At 37.5% G+C, this 19735-nt stretch overlaps 1 protein-coding gene across 9 annotated transcripts in view; it reads right to left on the bottom strand.

The window, feature by feature from the left end:
• The window catches only part of SGCE (sarcoglycan epsilon), a 66834-nt gene that overhangs the window by 15502 nt on the left and 31597 nt on the right, over positions 1-19735 (bottom strand). For 6 of the 9 annotated variants that reach the window (XM_032785357.2, XM_032785360.2, XM_032785362.2 and 3 more), the window contains 4 exons: positions 18046-18208; positions 9803-10014; positions 9036-9062; positions 8127-8315 (listed from right to left, as the gene is read on the bottom strand). In XM_032785357.2, the coding sequence (XP_032641248.1) occupies positions 8127-8315; positions 9036-9062; positions 9803-10014; positions 18046-18208 (591 nt within the window). The remainder of the gene's footprint in view (positions 1-8126; positions 8316-9035; positions 9063-9802; positions 10015-18045; positions 18209-19735) is intronic. The other 3 variants (XM_032785364.2, XM_032785365.2, XM_032785361.2) reach the window with 2 other exon arrangements.

Genomic DNA, 19735 nt, shown 5'->3' on the forward strand with positions numbered 1-19735 from the left:
TGTGCTAAACATTCATATGCCCCTTCATGCTTCGGCCACCATTCCAGAGGACATGCTTTCATGCTGATGATACTTGTTAAAAAAAGAAATGCATTAAATAAATTTGTGACTGAACTCTTTGGGGGAGAATTGTATGTCTCCTGCTGTTTTACCCGCATTCTGCCATATATTTCATGTTATAGCAGTCTCGGATGATTACCCAGCACATGTTGTTCATTTTAAGAACACTTTCACTGCAGATTTGACAAAATGCAAAGACGGTACCAATGTGAGATTTCTAAAGATAGCTAAAGCATCTGACTCAAGGTTTAAGAATCTGAAGTCCCTTCCAAAATCTGAGCGGGACTAGGTGTGAAACATGCTTTCAGAAGTCTTAAAAGAGCAACACTCGGATGCAGAAACTACAGAACCTGAACCACCAAAAAAGAAAATCAAATCTTCTGCTGGTGGCATCTGACTCACATGATGAAAATGAACATGCGTTGGTCCACACTGCTTTGGACTGTTATCGAGCAGAACCTGTCATCAGCATGGTTCTGCTCGATAACAGTCCAAAGCAGTGTGGACCAACGCATGTTCATCAGCATGGATGCATGTCCTCCGGAATGGTGGTTGAAGCATGAAGGGACATATGAATTTTTAGAGCACTTGGCACGTAAATATCTTGTGATGCTGGCTACAACTGTGCCATATGAATGTCTGTTCACACTTTCAGGTGACATTGTAAACAAGAAGCGAGTAGCATTATCTCCTGAAAATATAAAACAAACTAACTTGTTTCGCTGAACAAGAAGTAGGACTGAGTGGATATGTAGGCGCTAAAGTTTTACATCGTATTCAAAAATAAAACAGTTTTTTTTTAACATAATTCTACATTTGTAAATTCAACTTTCATGATAAGGAGATTGCACTATGGTACTTGCAATAGGGGAATTTAAAAATTATTTCATTTTTTACAGTGCAAATATATGTTATAAAAACATAGAAAACATCCAGAAACATTTAAATAAATGGTATTCTATTATTGTTTAACAGTGAGATTAATCGTGATTAATTTTTTTAATCATGTGATTAATTGCAATTAATTTTTTTAATCGTTTGACAGTCCCTGTAGAAGTAGTCTTAGCAGATGTGGATTAGTGGTCAGAATGCAAGTGAAGAAATTAAAGCTGCATTTATTTATTTTATTAAAGGAGAAAAAAAGGAGAACTAAAAGGAGAAAAAAAGCATTTACCCTTGGTTCCAGTGTAACAAGAAATTTTGCTTTTAGCTGTTTTGAAAACCCCTGAAGCACCTTGATAGAGGGGAAAACCTCAGGGGTTTAAAAACATTGTAAAATTCACTTCTCCCAATTTACATAATTAAGGTGGTGACAGTATCAGGACACTCTGATTTGCATAAAACCGTAATTAGTTCTAAGATTTAGGCTTTAGATAAAGTAGAAATTAATTATAGTGTAAAAACAGAGAATTCAACATGGCAGACAAAATGGCAGTGACAGGGATGACATAGTTTAAATTTAGAGAGTGGAAAACTCCAGAAGTTTCCAGCAACTCAGGGAAAGGAGCTCTACCCAAGATAATGTCAGGAGGAGGAGCTCTGTATCTAAAAATAAGTATGACATAATGGAGAGGAGCTAGAAAAGCTAGAACCTGATAGCTGAGATGAGCTGACCTTGAGAGAGCAACTAGTATATAAGACCAACAGGTAACAGGCTGAAAGTGTAGGGGTTTCGGGGCTTGTGAAGATCAGAAGCCTCAAGCAGCAACCAGAACAGCAGCAGCTAAGACAACTGCAGCAGCATCTTAAGAAGATTCCGGAAAACCGTTACCCGGAAAAACAGCAGCAGAATTCTAAAGGCCTAGCAACGACTTTTATAGCAGCATAATCAGCAGCAACTGCCTGCAGCAACAGCCAACAGGTGCTGCTATGCCTGCAGCAGCAGCAACCATCGTCTCCAGGTGCAGACACCATCATCTCCAAATACTGACAGAGCAAAAGGGCCCCTAAGACAAGTCAGAGGGAATTAAGAAGATAAAGTGTAAGTCTGAATTCATCATCTCTTGTTACAGGGTGTTTGGGCATGTCTGTCAATAAAGCTGGATGCCTGTGCTTTTGAATGAGATCTCCCCTATCCATCTTGTGACTGGCTGATCACTGCTCACAGGATGTTAAATATTAAATTATTAGATATTAAATGTTAGATGTTAAATGTTTAGTGTTAAGTAGTAATGTTAGTGTTTAGTAAATGTTTTCTTTTTAATCTGTGAATATGATAATGGTTTCTCATATGTGTATACAGAGGCCGCGTATACGACATTGTATTAAGTACAGTATTAGATTTTAATGCTAAGACTAAAGCTTTTGTGTATGTGGGGTCCCAATATGCCTATTACATTGTAAATACTACATAGACTAAGTCTCTTGTGTATCCTGTGTATTTTAGTTTGTTGCACTGCTTTATTGTATAATTCTTAAATGTAATTCTGTTGTGTTTTACTAAGTCCTATGTATCTTTTCTTGCTTTATTAAACTCTTTATTCTTTTTATGTCTGTTAAATAAATCTTTTGTTTCTGAAGAATTTCTACTTGTGTGGGTCAATCCTTGAGCAGACAGCTGTATCCGTGCCCTTTCAGGGGTTAGCTAAACTAGCTTGCTCTGGGAGGGCCTCTGCAGGTCAGAGACAGGCCCCCTGGTAACACCTTGGCCACAACCTTGTTACCCTTTTGTTAAATTAGAAGTGCTACGATAGGCTAATATAATTGGCAGGCTTGTGCTCAAGGCGCTAAGAGCCTCAGGCAAATTTGTAGGTAACATAATTGGCGTCTAAATTTTAGGGTAACACCAAAGCCACAGTCATGAAAACACCAATACACATGCTTAACTTTACTTACATGAATAATCCCACTAAAGTCAAAGCAACTATTCATCTGAGTAAAATTAAACACATGCATAAGCATTTGAAAGATCAAGGTCTAGGTGGATAAAGTAAGGCAGGGAAGTATCCTTTCACGGATAGAGAAACTCCTTAAAAATGGCTAACACAACATATGGGGCATAAATATACTTTCACCACTCAACTTCAGTTGTTTTCAATTCATTAGAAGCAGATATAAATGTACTTACCTAATCAGTTCTAATTTCTGATTATACTAGCTAGAAAAGCAAATGGAATGATACAGATAGTGCTTATCAAAATATGACACTAAATATGTTTTAATTTAACAACTTGCTACTTTATGTGCAGAAGAAGCTGCCCTTCAAAATACAGGAAAGGCTACATAAGCCTGGACAAACTATGCAAAGCCTAATTGGTCTGTTAATTGAGGTCTATTGTAAGCAGCCACATTTTGTGCCAGGTAGGGAAGAAGTGAGAACACTCAGTTTGTCAGCTAGGGTATGTCTAGCATAGGACATGCTGCATGTGTTTGCGATTAATATTTTCAGTATACTAAATGAAATCCACACAATTTCTGCATGCCCAATTGTAAAACTACAAGACAAAAACTTAGGTGGCAGAAAGCATCTTACATACAAAATACAGTATCTTAAAAGTTTTTTGTTTTTTTTTTTTTAACAGATGAGCTGTTTTCTGACTGACTATATCAAAAAGCAAATAGGGATACAGTTTTCCAATAACAGTAGAATAAGTTCACTGCACAAAATCCATCAGTCACTATAAACATTTCCATCAGTCACTTAGTATATTGGGAATTAACTGTTTCGGTAACAGAAAATTGTGAAAGGATCAATGCTTCCTGCTTTAAAAATAAACACTGAGGCAAGGCCTTGGTTTCTCTTTAGCATTCATCTATCAGCTGGAGCCCATTATGCTGTGCCAACATTGTATTCCAGACATAGTCTCTTCTAGAAAATATGTTGTGTAGGAACTTTAAGGAACTTCCCCTCACTGTAGTAAAAAGTAAAACAACATTCTCAATGTAACTACCAAGAATGTACATATTCAATTGATATTTATCATATACAATATTAAGTTTTATGGGAAACCCACAGCAACCTTCACTCAGAAATACAGGACAGAATGACAATGTTACAACCTCCCTCTTTGCTACATTCTTTATTTGTATCCAATTTTATAAATACTTTTCAGATGTAAATTAAATTTTTACAAAGCATCCACATTGCTTGTTTTACTAATTTAGAGTAATTAAAAGTGTAGTTCTTGTTTCCATATACAATGCTTATGACAGAGAATGAAACGTCATTGAAGCTGATGGCTATGAGAGACTCCCTTCATTCAAGGATAAATTTAAGGATAAATTAAAAGCAAAATAACTGAAACAATAGGAGCCACCATCCAAAACATAGGCAGTCAAAGAATCTGAGCTATGTGGATGGAGGGGTTTTGCTGCAGAATGAATGCAAACAAGTGAGGGGTGTGTGGCTGGGTACTGTTTGGTGAAGGTGTTTGTGTCTACCACCAGAAGAAGCCACAGAAGCACTGGAAGCATAATCCTGAGAGAAAAAGGAGAGGGATATTTTTGAGCAGAGCGCTGGCTGGAAAGGCAGGCCTGGAACTGTAAGCAAAGAAACTACCTTCTGTTGTTTGGTTCCTACTGTGTTCAGAGAAATGGGATTTAGTGTGCACTTTTTGTAAATAAACAAGATTGCATCAAAGAAATATCTGATTCCATTATCAATTTCTCCACCAGATGGAAACAATGCACCAGACCCTGAAAATGGACTAGCTGCCTGGATCAAAAGAGAGAACTACATAATCTGGAAGAGGAAGTAAGGAGACTATCACATTGAAGATGATACTGACTTTGGTTCTGCTCCTATAATTCACTACATACAGGCATGCTGCTGCAACTGCAAAGAGACCTCATGGGGGGCAGCCCTAATTTTAAACTAGAGGTTTACTTAATGTTACGTATGCTGAAGAAATTAACTCCATCATATTTTGTTTCCTGCATTAACCATGTTATTGTGTCCTTCACTTTAGATTACTACTCCACATTTAGGCATTAGCAGATTGTTACTGTATGTTCCCTACTAATTTTGTGCTATTCTCCATTACATCTTTATAACTGAAACAGAAGCCAATCAATGAAGGTGAATTTGATGTTTAAGTCCATTAATTACAGCAAGAAAAACCAAAAAATATTTATTTAAAAAACACAAATAGGAATGCTTCTTGCTCTTGGAAATGTCAATTAACTCCTGCTGATGAGACAGCAGAGGGCGCAGGGGAAAAATGTTTTTGTGAAACTTCAACAGTAATGGCTATTTTTTTATTTGTTTCCATTGACTTCAGAGGAAAAACAACAGAAAATGACTGCAAAGGGCTGAAGTAAGCATGTTTGAGCAGAGCAGAGGAAAGCAGAAAAACATTCTTCTAAACCAATTTATTTCATATTCTAATTATTTTTACTGAGAGATTAATTTAAAAGTACAGGTTGAGACAAGACTGCAACAATGTTGCCTGAATAACTCTGGAGAGAATTTTAATCCCTTCTGTTTAATCCACTATTATGATGTTGGTATCCAAAATGTGTCTTAATATTTATACAGTCTAGATTTGAAACAAGAGGACATTACTAAAGTGACATTCAGTTAAGAACTATGTGTCCTATATGAAATACGAATCAGAGGTAGTCCTTACTCTGGCCCTAATCTGCTACATATAATTCTTCTTTAAAATGAAAATTTATACTCTAATACAATGACAATAAAGAGACACTGTCAAAATAAATAATACACAATTTTTAAAAAGCTCTTTGTGTTACTAATTGTAAGATTATTTTTATTACCATTTGTGTTGTTTTATTTACTTTTTGTATTTCATTTGGTTTGGATAGTGAAACTTCAATTTCACTTTCTGGTTTTCCTGCACTAGCGCAATATTATTATTGAGATTTCCAACACTCAAGGAAATTTGAAAGGTCAACAAAAGTAGTTCTAATGTAAACATTAATATTTTCTTTGGAGAACTAGAGAAAAAATAGTTTCTCTCTAATTATTACAGTGTTCTATTTCTAATATCATAGTATTGCCAAGCATTTACAATTATGAGTCAGGCCCCAAAACAATCATGTTTTTTATAAAACAAAAAGAACCCAATATTTACTTAGCTACTGGTTTTTGAGAAATTAGGGTGCACTTAGATAATGTTTTCAAGCTTCTCTTTGCAACCATAAGGCCTACACATTTTAAGTAAAAACTAAAGCTGAGATGCTCACCTATTCACATGCTTCCCACAGGTAGGCCTTTAAGAAACACACCACATTTGCAAGAGTTGGCAACATTGCTTGTCATCTTACACAAAATTTAATGGTAGAAATATTTGGACTGAGGATGCTGGAGGAGAGGTAAATGTAGGTTAAGAAGGGGAACCGGCAAGTGAAGTAGTGTTGATCAGGAATTTTTCAACAGACAATGCCCTTTTTGCATAATCAATTTTTTGCCAAAAAAAATTTCTGACAGAAAATTAAAATGACAGCTCAGTTTCACTTACAAGTGCCTTCCCAGCTTGTAGCCAGCAAGCCTAATGATTCTGTTTTGGTTCTCTTGAAACAGAATTTTTCTGGAACTCCCTTCCCATTAAATTTTTGTCCCGATTTGGGATGGGTTTTTTCCCACCCCAAAAATGTAAAATTTTTCATGAGAATTTTCTGGCCAGCTCTAGAATGGAGTGTTGACAGACTACTAAATGACTTAACTGCCAGCTTATTTCTTTGCTTTTTACAGTCTGCAGTGATAGAATATGCAGACTGGTAGCCATAAACTAAAGCTGACTAAACTTTTTGGTGAGGGTATTTCACAACCCCATTTCCTGGGCTAAAACCTGCAGACTTGCCCTCACCTATGTCAACCTGTACAAACTTGTTCCCACTGTCCCCTCCACAATATGTATTCTCTTTCCTGTATTTCTGGTCCTCACAGAGCTGCAGGGGGCTTAGGGGTGGCTCAAGGTGGAGGCCTGGGGAAGCAACATTGTGGAGGAGCAACTTGAAAGAAATTTGTGAGCGTATATGGAGTTGTAGGGGGCCTCAGGATGTGCATGTAAATGAGGATATGGGGAAAAAGGCACATGGAGAAGATGGGGTAACAAGGACAGAGTGGAAAGCACGGGGAAAACAGCAGACTTGAGCTAGGAGGGCCTTTTTGGAAAGAGCAGCTATACTCTTAACAACTTATACTGCTTTTACCCCATTCCTGTGATCAGTGGTTCTTGCAGCTTTAAGTCCCACTTTCCTCCAATCCTCTCCCAACATGCCCCTGCTGTGTACCCCTATATTCCCTATTCATTTCCCTGCATCCTCATCCCACTGCTTCATGGCCCTTCACCATTCCTTGGTTTCCTATAGAACTGCTGTATGGTGCATTATGAGGATTTGGAAGAAGCGTCAGAACATCTGAGGAGCAAAGAGGCTGATTAAGGAAGAAGGGGAGCAAAGGTGGTGACTGGAGACATGTGGGAGTGAAAAGGTTTCTGGTGGGGGGACAAAACTGTGTAAGAAGGCTGAGGGAATGTAGTGTTTCTGCATCAATGTATCAGTACTTAAAGAGCTCCCTCAGTATTACTGCTTTTACTCTCCAACGGACCCACGCAGTCATGCTGTGGGAAGCCTATGATATGCCAGTGCCTTTGTGAAGGGGAACCTGCCTCCCTCAGCATTGTTGCCTTTGTGAACCAGGTTATAAACCCTGATCCTCCAAGCCCCACTTTCAGGCTACTGCCTCACATCCCTAGTAACTCTTTCTACAGCCCCATCTCTTTCTCATAGTCCAATCTTCCCCCTTGACTCAGCAGAGATATGTCCAGAACACCACAGGAGCATCAGGGAAGAGCAAGATTAAATTTTTTGACAAGCTAAGTTTTGAAGAATGGAAATGATCATTTCTGGTTTTCAGTGATGTTTTTCCTCTAGTCTAGGACGGAGGCTGACAGCAGTGGAAGTAGCTGATATATCTGCATAGTTCTGTTGGTTCATCTTAGTGAAACTACGATTTCATTTCTGCTTTAAATGCAAATTTCAAAGCAAATTTAACTATGGAGTTACATAGTAAATTAATTCATTCAGAGAAATAATATTAGTTTCCACAGCTAAATTATATAGCATAATCATTATAGGCAGTAAAGATCTAAATTGATACTTACTGCTGTGTTTGCATTAGTGGCATGCTAGTATTATCATAGCTGTCTGTGTGAAGAGGTGGTACAATCTCACCAGTAACTGGGTGAAACACAGGAAGTGTTGAAAGAGGCCATGCTATCTCTCTATTTTTGGACATCTCACGAAGCTCTTTGGTGGATTTCTGTATAGCACTGTGGTGGACCAACTGGATGCTATGTTAAAAGGAAATAAAATGAATATTTTTCTTAAAAAGGGTTCTAAGAATATGGATAGTTATGTAAAACCATTTAAAATCATTTCTTCTTTAAAATACAAGGACTTTGATGCATATTATAGACTATCAGAACAATTATAATAGAGCTTCAGTATAAAACAAATATTTAAGTTATTTAATTTTGAAAGCAAGAATTGTTCTATCAGACTGCTGTGTGAAGAACTATTTTTCTAAAATATTTTAGACTATGCAATATAATGTTAATATTCCATTTATTTCCTGCTGTAAAAATAAAAGTTTTGGTAACTCTTATATTGTTGTTTCTTGTGGTGGATTCCTAAATACTCACAGAAGCTTTGATTTTTATGGCAGAATATTATGTAGGCACAGGATACCTTTCATGAAAGTTCTTTCATCTGTCCATTGCCTTGTAAAAATGTAGATCGGGAGTCACATATGCATGAACATTAGTTACATAATAATATTATTACTCTAAATTATTGTACATTAAACTGATCTTTATTAATTACAAACCCTTTTTATTTTGACCTGCTAGCCTTGCCACACCTCTCTGTTTTATAGCAGCTTTCACATATATGAATTAGACTGTGAATCAAGGAGAGTGAGAGAAGACCATGACACATGTATGAAGCATGACAAGCTACTGAGAAATGAAAATTAAATGAGAAAGAAAAATAACAGGAAAGAAGACACTTACTCTGGTGTTTGCATGTTTCTCTTTTCCCTAAAAACAAAACAAAATTTATGAATTAAATAATAGCATTGATAGTTGGAACATTAAATCTATCTGCTGATGGAAAAAGTACATGATGTGGAAATGCTGACACTGTTACCACCAAACCAAGCTGGTAGCATTTGCCACCAGGTTAATAAGAACTGGATGTGCACACAGACAGAGCTGTTGATACCAATGACAGACAGACAACCACACCCACACACAAGTGAATGAAAATGCAAGTTAAGGAAAAGGCTTCTGGCTAAAATAAATTCTATGACAAAATGAAATCAGGGTACATGTAAGAGATGGAAGAAACTACGTTGCTTGCTGCTTTTGTTTCATATGTTTGGCTTTTATAACTCTAAATTCAATTTAGGTCCCTGGCAATATTTATTTTACTAGTGTTAGGGTCTTTAATTTTAATGTTCGGTGAATAAAAATTTTAGTCAAATTAAATAATTGTCCTGAATTGGTGGGTCCTTTATTTTTATTTTACATTTTTTTGTGCATAGACGATTTAACCATTTTAAATAGAACTACAGCCCCTAAATCCATTCTCTTGGAGATTACCAATAATTTTAATGAATGTTTAGAAGGAAAACAGTACAATATATATTAAATATTTCTGCTGGTCTGTTTAAAAAGTATTTTTATGGACTGAATGATACTCTTCTACAGAATTCTTTCATGTGGATTACAATCTCAGAAAAATTTACAATTACTAATTAGTGTTTTAAAGTACTCACACTCCTTCCCGTCGGCAGCACATGATATAAGCAAGTATTAGAAAAAGCACCAGTGCTACTGCTGAGGGCACTGCCAGTGTAATTAGGAAATCCGAGTAATAGTCTCTGCTTTTCAGTGTATCAGGTGGTGGTTTATATTCTCCACCATCAGGTAATATTCCCTCTCCTCGGATCACATCCTGATAGGTGGAAACTTGTTTTGTTTTATCAACCTGATACCAAAAAAAAAAGACAAATTACATAATCAATTAACAAATGTATGTGGAAAATGAAAAGAATTTTTAACCAATCATAAATCAGAAAAAGCAACACTACAAAACACAGCCTTTCAAATTATATGAAATCTCACAACTCCATTTATTTTTCCAAAGACTTCTTCATGTAAGGTATTCCATTATCTTAATTCATGTTAAAGACCAAATCACAGAAAATGCTCATTGACCTCTGCTGTGACTACCCCAAAATGGTGACAATTTGTTATGTGAACTGGACTGAGACCACCAATTAATTTTATTTAAGTCACTACATAGCTACCAAACAACAGCAGAGGTCAATGAGCATACAATAAAGTCTCTGAAAAATTATCGAAGTCAGAAAGGTACCAAATAACCATTTTTTAGTCAATATCAACCAGGGCAAGCTTTTGTACTATTAACTAGAGCTACGGAAATTTTAAAGCCAAAACCTGATTCAGTGACACCAAAACATTTTTCAAATTAGCGTCAATTTAAATCAAATTGTTTATTTTTGGGGGAAGGGGACACCTAATTTCAAATTTTCCTTTGATTCTAAAACAAAATAAAATACAAAAAGAAACACTGACAATTCTTTTTTTTTTTTTTTTTTTTAACTTTTTTGATTGTCCGAAAATTTCAAAATTTCATTTTCAGTTCAAGCTGATTTTTTTTTTTTTTTTGGAATTGCCATTGACCAAAAAAACTCATTATTCACTCTTCCCTTCTTGTAACATAAAAGCAGAAAGGGTGTACAGATCCCATTATTAGTTCCCTAAGATATCCAGTTTCCCTGTTTTTGATTAGGTAATATTTATCCTGCTTCTGTTCAATTATTCATCCCACTCACACTCCCAAAGTGTACTGTAGTCACTAGAAAGTAGAAGAAAGAAGCAATGTAGCACTTTCAAACCCTAATAAAGGGGGGAAATTAATGTAATCAATTACTGTATAATAGTAAAGCTCAATTATTTAGTATTAACTTCACAATAAGGGATTTTGAACTTAATTATATGCCCCGGTTGTGCTTGTGCCTATTCAATCTCAATATAAAATAAAATAATCCTATATAGTAACATATATGAACTAGTAGACTTCAGAATATAATTAATACATAAGGTGAATGTTTCTTTTATTCATTTAAACCTAGGTAACAACAGACTCATCATTTTATTAGATGAAATATAGCCTTATCAATTATTGGATGATTTAGAAGACCAGCATAAAGTGACAAATTAAAACTTAAAAAGACAAATTTTAAAAAGATTGCTAAAATATTTATTCAGTAGCTGAACAGTTGTACAAATGAAAACAGTAATTTAAAAAAATTGTTGACTAGATGACCATTTATCTCCAAAGAATCTATGACATCACTAAAAAATAGATATTTTTAAAGCACTTTTGAAGACTCATTCTAAACATTGCCATAGCACAAGATAGACATTTTTGATCAGTCACATAAATGAAGTTAGAGGATCTATTCAAAGTTTTGGTTTCACCGAATTAAAGAAATTATGCTGATCTTCAGATATATTGTAAGTAACACTTTGACTAACTCATTCTCATTCTGCATATTTTATTTTTATATAAAATGTATTTATTAAGAAATAGATCAATAGCAAATATCAGATTATAGTAATATAAAAAAATACGTCCTTTGAATTTATTTTACCAAACACCACTAATTTTTGTTATTTGATAAAATAAATTCAAAAGAACTACTTTTGTATTACAATAATCTGATTATTGGCTATTGATTTATTTCTTAACAAATACATTTCTATATTAAGCACATTTCTTAAATACTAAAAAGTAAACCCTGCCCTCTGTTGCATGAATGAGTTATGAATGACTGGGAAAAGGTTGTAGAAAGCCTCTTCTACCTGTTTCTTTGCCCCCTAGTTGGTGTTCAAAGGAAGTGAGCTGGATACAGTACTGAATGGAATCATGACCCTGAGGAGGGCATAGTCTGCTCCTGCCTCTCTGCCACTAGCATTATCCAGTGCATTCAGCAGTATGTGCTTGCCGGGGATGTACAGATCCATCCCAGAGGACAAGAAATGATTACTTGCAGTAACTGGTTCTCTGAGATGTGATGGAGCCAGGTATTCCACTTAGGTGTGTGTGCACCCAGTGCACTGGAGCCAGAGAATTGTCTCTAGCACTACCCATAGAGGGGCCGTATTCGCACTCATGGTCCCTCCCCTGGCTATATGAGGCAGCACTGCCCTGACCCCCCTCAAATCCTTGGCACCAAGTGCCCAAAGACTAGACTCCAATGCAGTGGGGACAGAGAATCAGTCATGGGGTACACATCTGCATCACATTTTGAAGAAACACATTTACAGTAAGTAACTGTTCGTTCTTCTTCAAGTAGATGCAGCTGTATATTATGCGTAGGTGATTCACTAGCAGTACCCACCCCAGGAGGCAGGGCTCTGAGTCCACCTAAACAAGGATTGCAGGACTGCCCTCTACCAAAGCTTACATCCACCCTGGAAGATACCGTAATGGCATAACGGTTCATAAATGGATGGATGGATGACCATGTAGCAACCCCGCAAATGTCCAAAGTTGGGACTTCACTGAGGAACGCTATTGACGCAGCTTGCGCTCTCACCCACTGAAGCCATTTCATATGCAGTCTTGATACAGGAGCATATCCATTCAGAGAGAGTCTGTGAAGAGATCTCTTGCGCCTTCATATGATCTGCATATGACACCGTCAAGGTATGATTCTCCACTCTGAACCTTAGCGTCCAAAAGATGGGGTACCTGCATGAACCCCTCTAAGCTTAATTACTAGCTTAGAAATGATAGAGCTGCCACCACCCAAAAATATAGTGTTTTGTGACACTTTCTGGCCCTCAAAACCTTCCCTGGGGACCCCAAGACCCAAAACCCCTTGAGTCTTACAACAAAGGGAAATAAACCATTCCTCTCTCCTTTCTTCCTCCCAGATTCTCCCTCCCTGGGTTAACACGGAGATCCTGTGATTCAACTTCTTGAATCTTAAAACAGAGAGGAAATTCACCTTGCCCCCGCTTCTCTTCCCCTCCCAGACTCTCCTGAGAGAGAGACAGTGATCCTAGTACAGAGAGAAATCAGGCTTTCCTCCCCTTCTCTCCTTTCCCCCCACCAATTCCCTGGTGAGTGCAGACCCCTCCCTTGGGTCTTACACCAGAATAAAAAATCAATTAGGTTCTTAAAAGAAAAGCTTTAATAAAAGAAAGAAGAAAGTAAAAATGTCTTTGTAAAATCAAGATGGAAAATGTTACAGGGTCTTCAGCTTATAGACACTAGAGAGAATCCTCCCCAGCACAAATACAAGTTGCAGCAAACAGAGATACAATCCTTCCAGCAAAACACACATTTGCAAATAAAGAAAACAATCAAAAGACTAAACCGCCTTTCTAACTGGTACTTACAAATGAACAGAAGAGGCTGTTTCAGAAAATTGGAGAGTCTGTTAATTTATCAGGTCCCTCTTCAGAACCCAGAGAGAACAAAGAAAAAACCCAAAAAGCACAGACAAAGGCTTCCCTCTACCGAGATTTGAAAGTATCTTGTCTTCTGATTGGTCCTCTGGTCAGGTGTTCCAGTTTTACTGAGCTAGTTAACCCTTTACAGGTAAAAGAAACATTAACGCTTAGCTATCTGTTTATGACAGACACACACAGCTGAGGCAGAGCATGAAACTGTTTAGTCCTATCAAGACAGAAGGCTAAACATCACCTGACATCTAATGTATGAACGTGCTGCTCCTCTGGAGATGAATATGGCTTCGGAAAGAACACTGGTAAATATACCACCTGGTTCAAATGAAACCAAGAAACCCCTTTAGACAAAATTTTCAGGGTGTGGTTGTAAAGTCACTTTATCTGTAGAGAATTGCATGCATGAAAGTTCTGCCATCAGAGCCCGAAACTCACAGACTCTCCTTGCAGATGTTATCACTAACAGAAATGCAGTCTTCTGACACAAACGCGGAAAGGGACAAGATACCAGGGGCTCAAACAAAGGTCCCATTAAAACTGCTAGGACCGTGTTAAGGTGCCACAGAGGAATCAGCTCTCAGACCGGAGGATGGAGATAAAGAAATCCTTTTAAGAATCTTGCTACTGTTGGCACTGGAGAAGACTGATCTTCCCTGCATAGGGAGACAAAACGCTGATATTGCTGCCTGATGTACTCTCAATGAGTTACGCACAAGGCCCAATGACTGAAAGTGCAGCAAGTACTCAAAGTTGTCCTGAATACAAGGCAGCATTGGTTAAACACTGCAGGCAAACAACCACACCGAAAACTGATTCCATTTTGCCAAATAGGTAGAGCCCTGCATGGATACAAAATTTGTATCCACATCCAATCTGCGATCTGTAAAAATGATCCACAGATATCCACATCTATGAATGCAAAGCAGATATCTGCAGATTTGCAAGGCTCTATGAATAGGCCATTTGGTAGAGGGCTTTCTACCACTGAGTAGGACCTTTTGAACAGCCATGGTACACCACAATTCCTCCTTAGTTAGCCATGAAGCAGACATACCACGAGATGCAAGGAGCTGAGCATGGGATTTAAAGTGTGACCATGATTCTGCGTGAGTAGGTTTGGATAGAGAGGACAGGATATGGGAGGCTGAACTGACAGTGCTAGAACACCAGAGAACCAGCACTATCTCAGTCACACTGGGACAATCAGAATGAGCTTGGCCCAATCTGCCTTCAGCTTGAGGATGACCAGTGGGATGACTGGGATTGGGGGAAAAGCATACAGACATGCTGACTGCAGCCAAGATAGATGATATCAGACAGGGAGTCTAGTCTGAAGTCCTCTTGAGAGAAGAACAGATGATATTTCCTGATGTTGCTCGTAACAAACAGGTTGATCATCGGAATGCCCTAAGCTGCAAAGATGGCCCAGTGCACACTAGTCTTCAGAGACCACTCGTGACTCAGGGAAAAATTCCTGCTGAGATGGTCTGTGAGATGATTCTGGACTCTGCACAAGAGGTCAGCAATCGAAGTGATACTCTCCTCGATGAAGAACTGCCACAACCTGACTGCCCCTTGGCAGAGCATCCTGGAGTTTGTTCCCCTTTGCCTGTTCACATAATACATTGCAGTGTTATTGTAAGTATGTGAATGAACCACTGAGCCCTTGATACAGTTCAGAAAAGCGTGACATGCACCATAGATGGTCAGAAGCTCCGGTAAGTTGATATGCAGTGGGGACTCCTGCTCTGAACACAGACCTTGAACATGCAGCAACCCCAGATATGCTTCCCAGCCCATTAGGGAGACATCTGTGAAAACAGACCTGGTTGATAAGGGCCAGATGAAGGAAACTCCATGACAAACATTCTCTAGGAGTGTCCACCACTGCAAGGAGTCCAGGACCAGTGGAGGGAGACAGACCACTCTGTCCAAAGAGTAAAGAGTGGTACAGTAAACTGTCCTGAGCCATATTTTAAGAGGGCAAAGGTGTAGTCTTGAAAACTTGAGCCACATGTCTGCTTGCCCCAGGTGCAGAAGAACTGGACATTTTCAATGTAATTTGAATAAGTTAAATTTGCTTCTGGTGCAGCTTTACAATTTATAATTGATTGAAACCCAAACAACAACTTATTTATAGTTACATTAAAAAACACCTCAATAACTGCTAAAAGAACATTATTTAGATTGTAAAGTCAAGCACTTAAATATTAGGAAATGCTAGATTTATGGCTTCCTGTGAAATTTTAAATCTGCCTCCTCGTGCAGCCAATCTGTGTGTTGTGTGAAATAGGTCAAGTGGAAAAAATAGTATGTGAGCGTTTAAATAGTTTTACCATAATGCACAAACACCTTACTTGAATACTTGACTTTGCAATATACATGTCATTTTAATATAGGTTTTTCTTAATATAATTTCCTAGGTTTCTTTTTTAAAAGGAAAAAAGCAAAATACAAATTCTACTTCATGCAACTGTAATACCCCTCCCCTCATGCATCTTCATCAGGGCTTGAACCCTGAACCTTCAGCACTGAGCAGAAGAACACTTTTTATTCTAGGGAGAAGGAAATGTATTGGCACCATGAGCTGGGTTGGGAGGAGTGGTTACAGGAAGCCTAGCCCTCTCCCAAACTTTTGGGAACGCCTCCCCCATGTGGAGCTCTGGAGGGAGGCAGATGGGTGGAGGTATATGTTCAATGCCGGGAGGTGTATGGTCAGACAGAGGGAAGTCTGAATCCACTTCCTTCTTCACTTCACTAGCTGCTCTGGCAGCTACCAGATGTTCTCAGTACACTGTGTGATGAGGTGGTGCTGGAAACAGCACTGGCCTTAGAATTTTCATGTTCAGTTATTATTGTGGCAGGCTGCCAAAAAATTCCTGAGCAGTGCAAGCAACAGAAGGGAAATGACTGAGTTATTAACTGTAAAACTTTCAAACCTGAGCAAAGTTTCATTCAACAAGCAAAAGGCACATATATAGCCTCATGACTTTGTCCCTGCAGAATTTCAAAGGCCTGCTGCAAACAATGGAGGTGTCAGAGCTTCTTTTAAAAGATTACAAGAATCTCTATAACGGAAGATATTAAACAATGTTGTGACACTCAGGCTCACTTCTGGTTCACTACCCTGTGTCAGCAACTCATCAGGCCGACATCTTTCTACAGACATCCCTAATTTATGCTAATTTTTTCAGCAATTAACAACAGAAACAGTGGATATCTTATGGACCCTCCTTTTGCAATAATTGTCATTTTTACAGTTTTTAGGCAACTTTTCTGATTCAAAAGACAGAGGATGGGTGATCTACTGGACTGGGCATGGACAGGTAATTAGGAGTGTTTACGTCCTAAAATCCCCATTCTGATAACCTCTCCAAAAAATTCTGGTAAGACATTTCATCTCTTTTCTTCAGTTTCCTCATTTGTGAAATGGGGATAATGCTTATTAACATACCTCTGAAGAGCATGTAAAGATAAATTAATATTGTAAATGCAACGAAGATAAGAAATGCAATGTGTTAAGTATTACTAGGTGATTCAGCTTACTCTGCTAGCTCTTTTAAAATTTCTGCATACATCTCATTTGGCCCTACTGAGATACAGGTTTTACTGAACATTCCCTAACCATCTTTGTTTAACATTGTTTGTATTACATTCTTCCCATTCCTCAATTTCTTTGCTTTTTGTTTAAAACTGAGAAAAACTAATCATTTTAAAAATTCAGCCCTTATCAGAATTATTCTCATTCCCTGGCGAACAGTAGTCCTATTTTTTCCTTAATATTTCTCCTTTACTTGATAAACCTGAGGAAAATTTTCCAATTTCATTTGGCTCCAGTATTTCATCTTATTTTCATTTTCTGCCTCTTATTTAATGTTAGATGTTTATGTTCAGAAGAAGTTTTTAACAATTTATAAACATTGCAACTGGGTGTGGTAGTGCATGCCTGTAATCTCAGCTAACTGGGAGGTGGAGGCTGGTGGATTGCTTGAGCTCAGGGGTTCTGGGCTGCAGTGCGCTATGCTGATTGGGCATCCAGTGCCCCTGACAGCCTACCCAGCAGGTGACTGAACGAATGGCTAGAAAAACACGAATGATCAATCAAGGTGATTCAAGGATAAACATTGCTAAATTACTCAACTCAGTATGTCAGTAATTGATGTCAATTTTTTTTTTTAGGTTAATGAATTAGACCTAGGCATATTAGTGCAGTGAATTAATGAACCAGACATTCATTTATGGGTTCAAATCCTACCTAAGTAACCACAAAGGAAATTGAATTTGGTGGTTTTAGTATTGCCTGCACTATAATACACTTCTAGCCACATAGCAAAATCCCTCCACATTCTAGCAGTCTCTGCTGAAGGAAGAGTTATGTCTGATCAGTCAGAAGTGAGGTGCATTTGGCAGAGTTGTTTGGTGAGGCTTGCAAAATACTTGGGCACACTATGTTCAGCTCTAAGTAGCGCATTTACAAACACATCACTTCTTATCTTATCACAAAGTGACTCACCAAAGAGATTTTACACCAGTCAATACTGAACTGAGTACGAAATTTTTTATCACAAGTTATTACAGGTTCCATTTCTTGGCTGCATCTCAGCTGATTTTGTGGATTTTCCACTTCTCGTAAGCATGAAGAGAATGGAACATCTGCACCAACCATAACATAGACACTGCAGAAAAAGGTGTGTGACAAAGTGTCATCAGGATATCCATTAATAAATAAATATTTAATGAACACAGTCCTCTGCATTTCAATGATCACAATAGTTCATTTCTAAAACAGCTAGTTGTGTTTTATAGGCTATGACATCACTTTTTCCAATGTAGGCCCAATGAACTGGGACCAAATTGTTTCTCTAGCTACTTATTACATTCCTATTACAGCTTGAGTGTACTGTGTGATTATAACTAACAATAATCCATTTTCATTAAAAAAAAAAAGTTACAAAGCTCAAAGTTCAAAATTTTGAGGTAAAAACAGCAATAAATCATTGATAAAGTACTTCGGGAAGTTAAAATAGTTTCATTTCATGTAAGAGAAAATTTTGCTCAGTATAGCATTCTTGAAAATTCATAGCATTTTATGTGTGAACTGTAAAAGGTATTTGAAAATGCTTTAAATTACAACTGCAATTTATTCATTTATTATTGATGCCAACTTGCCAAAACATCCAGCTTCTCTCAACAAATTCCACAAGATAGTTATGCACTGTCAATACAAATTTTTACAACATACTGAAAGCAGAGTGTGGGACAAAACAAACTGATTTTAGTGTCAAAATAAATAAAACAACGGCTACTGTACTGATACTATTATTCATTTTCATACTTATCTCAATTGAAATGAATAAATGAAACTGTTACAGAATATAATCTGCTCCACCAGAAAGTCACAGAATCCAGGGACCCTGAAGCAGAATTTAGGTTCAGTTTGCCAGGGAGTACACAGAGCACAGTCTGAGCAATGCTCAAAAACACCACAGATGAAACTCTATGTAGCATCTTATATACACTGGTGCGGCTAACACAGGATGAGGAAGCTGCCAGATTTTCTTTAGCTGCTGTTCAACTGTAGTGACAGACTTCAAGAAGCCTCTCAGTCAAAAAACATTAAAAAAGGAAAATGTTGCTCAAGGCGTATTTCTCCTGTAAGTTCTTCCGTGTATATTTTTTTTTTTTTTTTAAAAAAAACTTTCCTAAAACATCTAATGCAAAGGAATGAGCCCCTTCACAAGCAATATTAATCAGTTAACTCTAAATTTAAGAGCTATAGTATTGGAAGATGTAGCTTTAAATGTCCCTGTGATGTTTGGAACAGAATGCAGCTGAGCTAATTTTAAGTTTTGTGAGGTCTATGTTGTAGAACTTCAGAGTCATGAATCAAAATTAGGCTCTGCAGTTACAGGGATATAAGGCTGGAATTGTAGATTAAGAGAGTCTTATTTCCTTCCACCTGTTTTGTAAGCAGGGAAAACTGTTAATGTTTTTTTGATTGTAAATTCCCAGCACCTAACATCAAAAGACCTTGATCCCCTCATCTGGGGGCTCGGGGCACGTATGTATTTTTAATATCTAATAACAATTTCCAAAAGTTTGTTCTTTACAAAGTAACTTCCAAAAAGTCTTGAATGCCTGAAAGGAACATTAAACACTTGAGTGACACTTATTTTGAGTGCTAAAGACTTATAAACAGATTA

Source organism: Chelonoidis abingdonii, chromosome 2 (assembly GCF_003597395.2).
Source record: "Chelonoidis abingdonii isolate Lonesome George chromosome 2, CheloAbing_2.0, whole genome shotgun sequence".
Lineage (NCBI taxonomy): Eukaryota > Metazoa > Chordata > Testudines > Testudinidae > Chelonoidis > Chelonoidis abingdonii.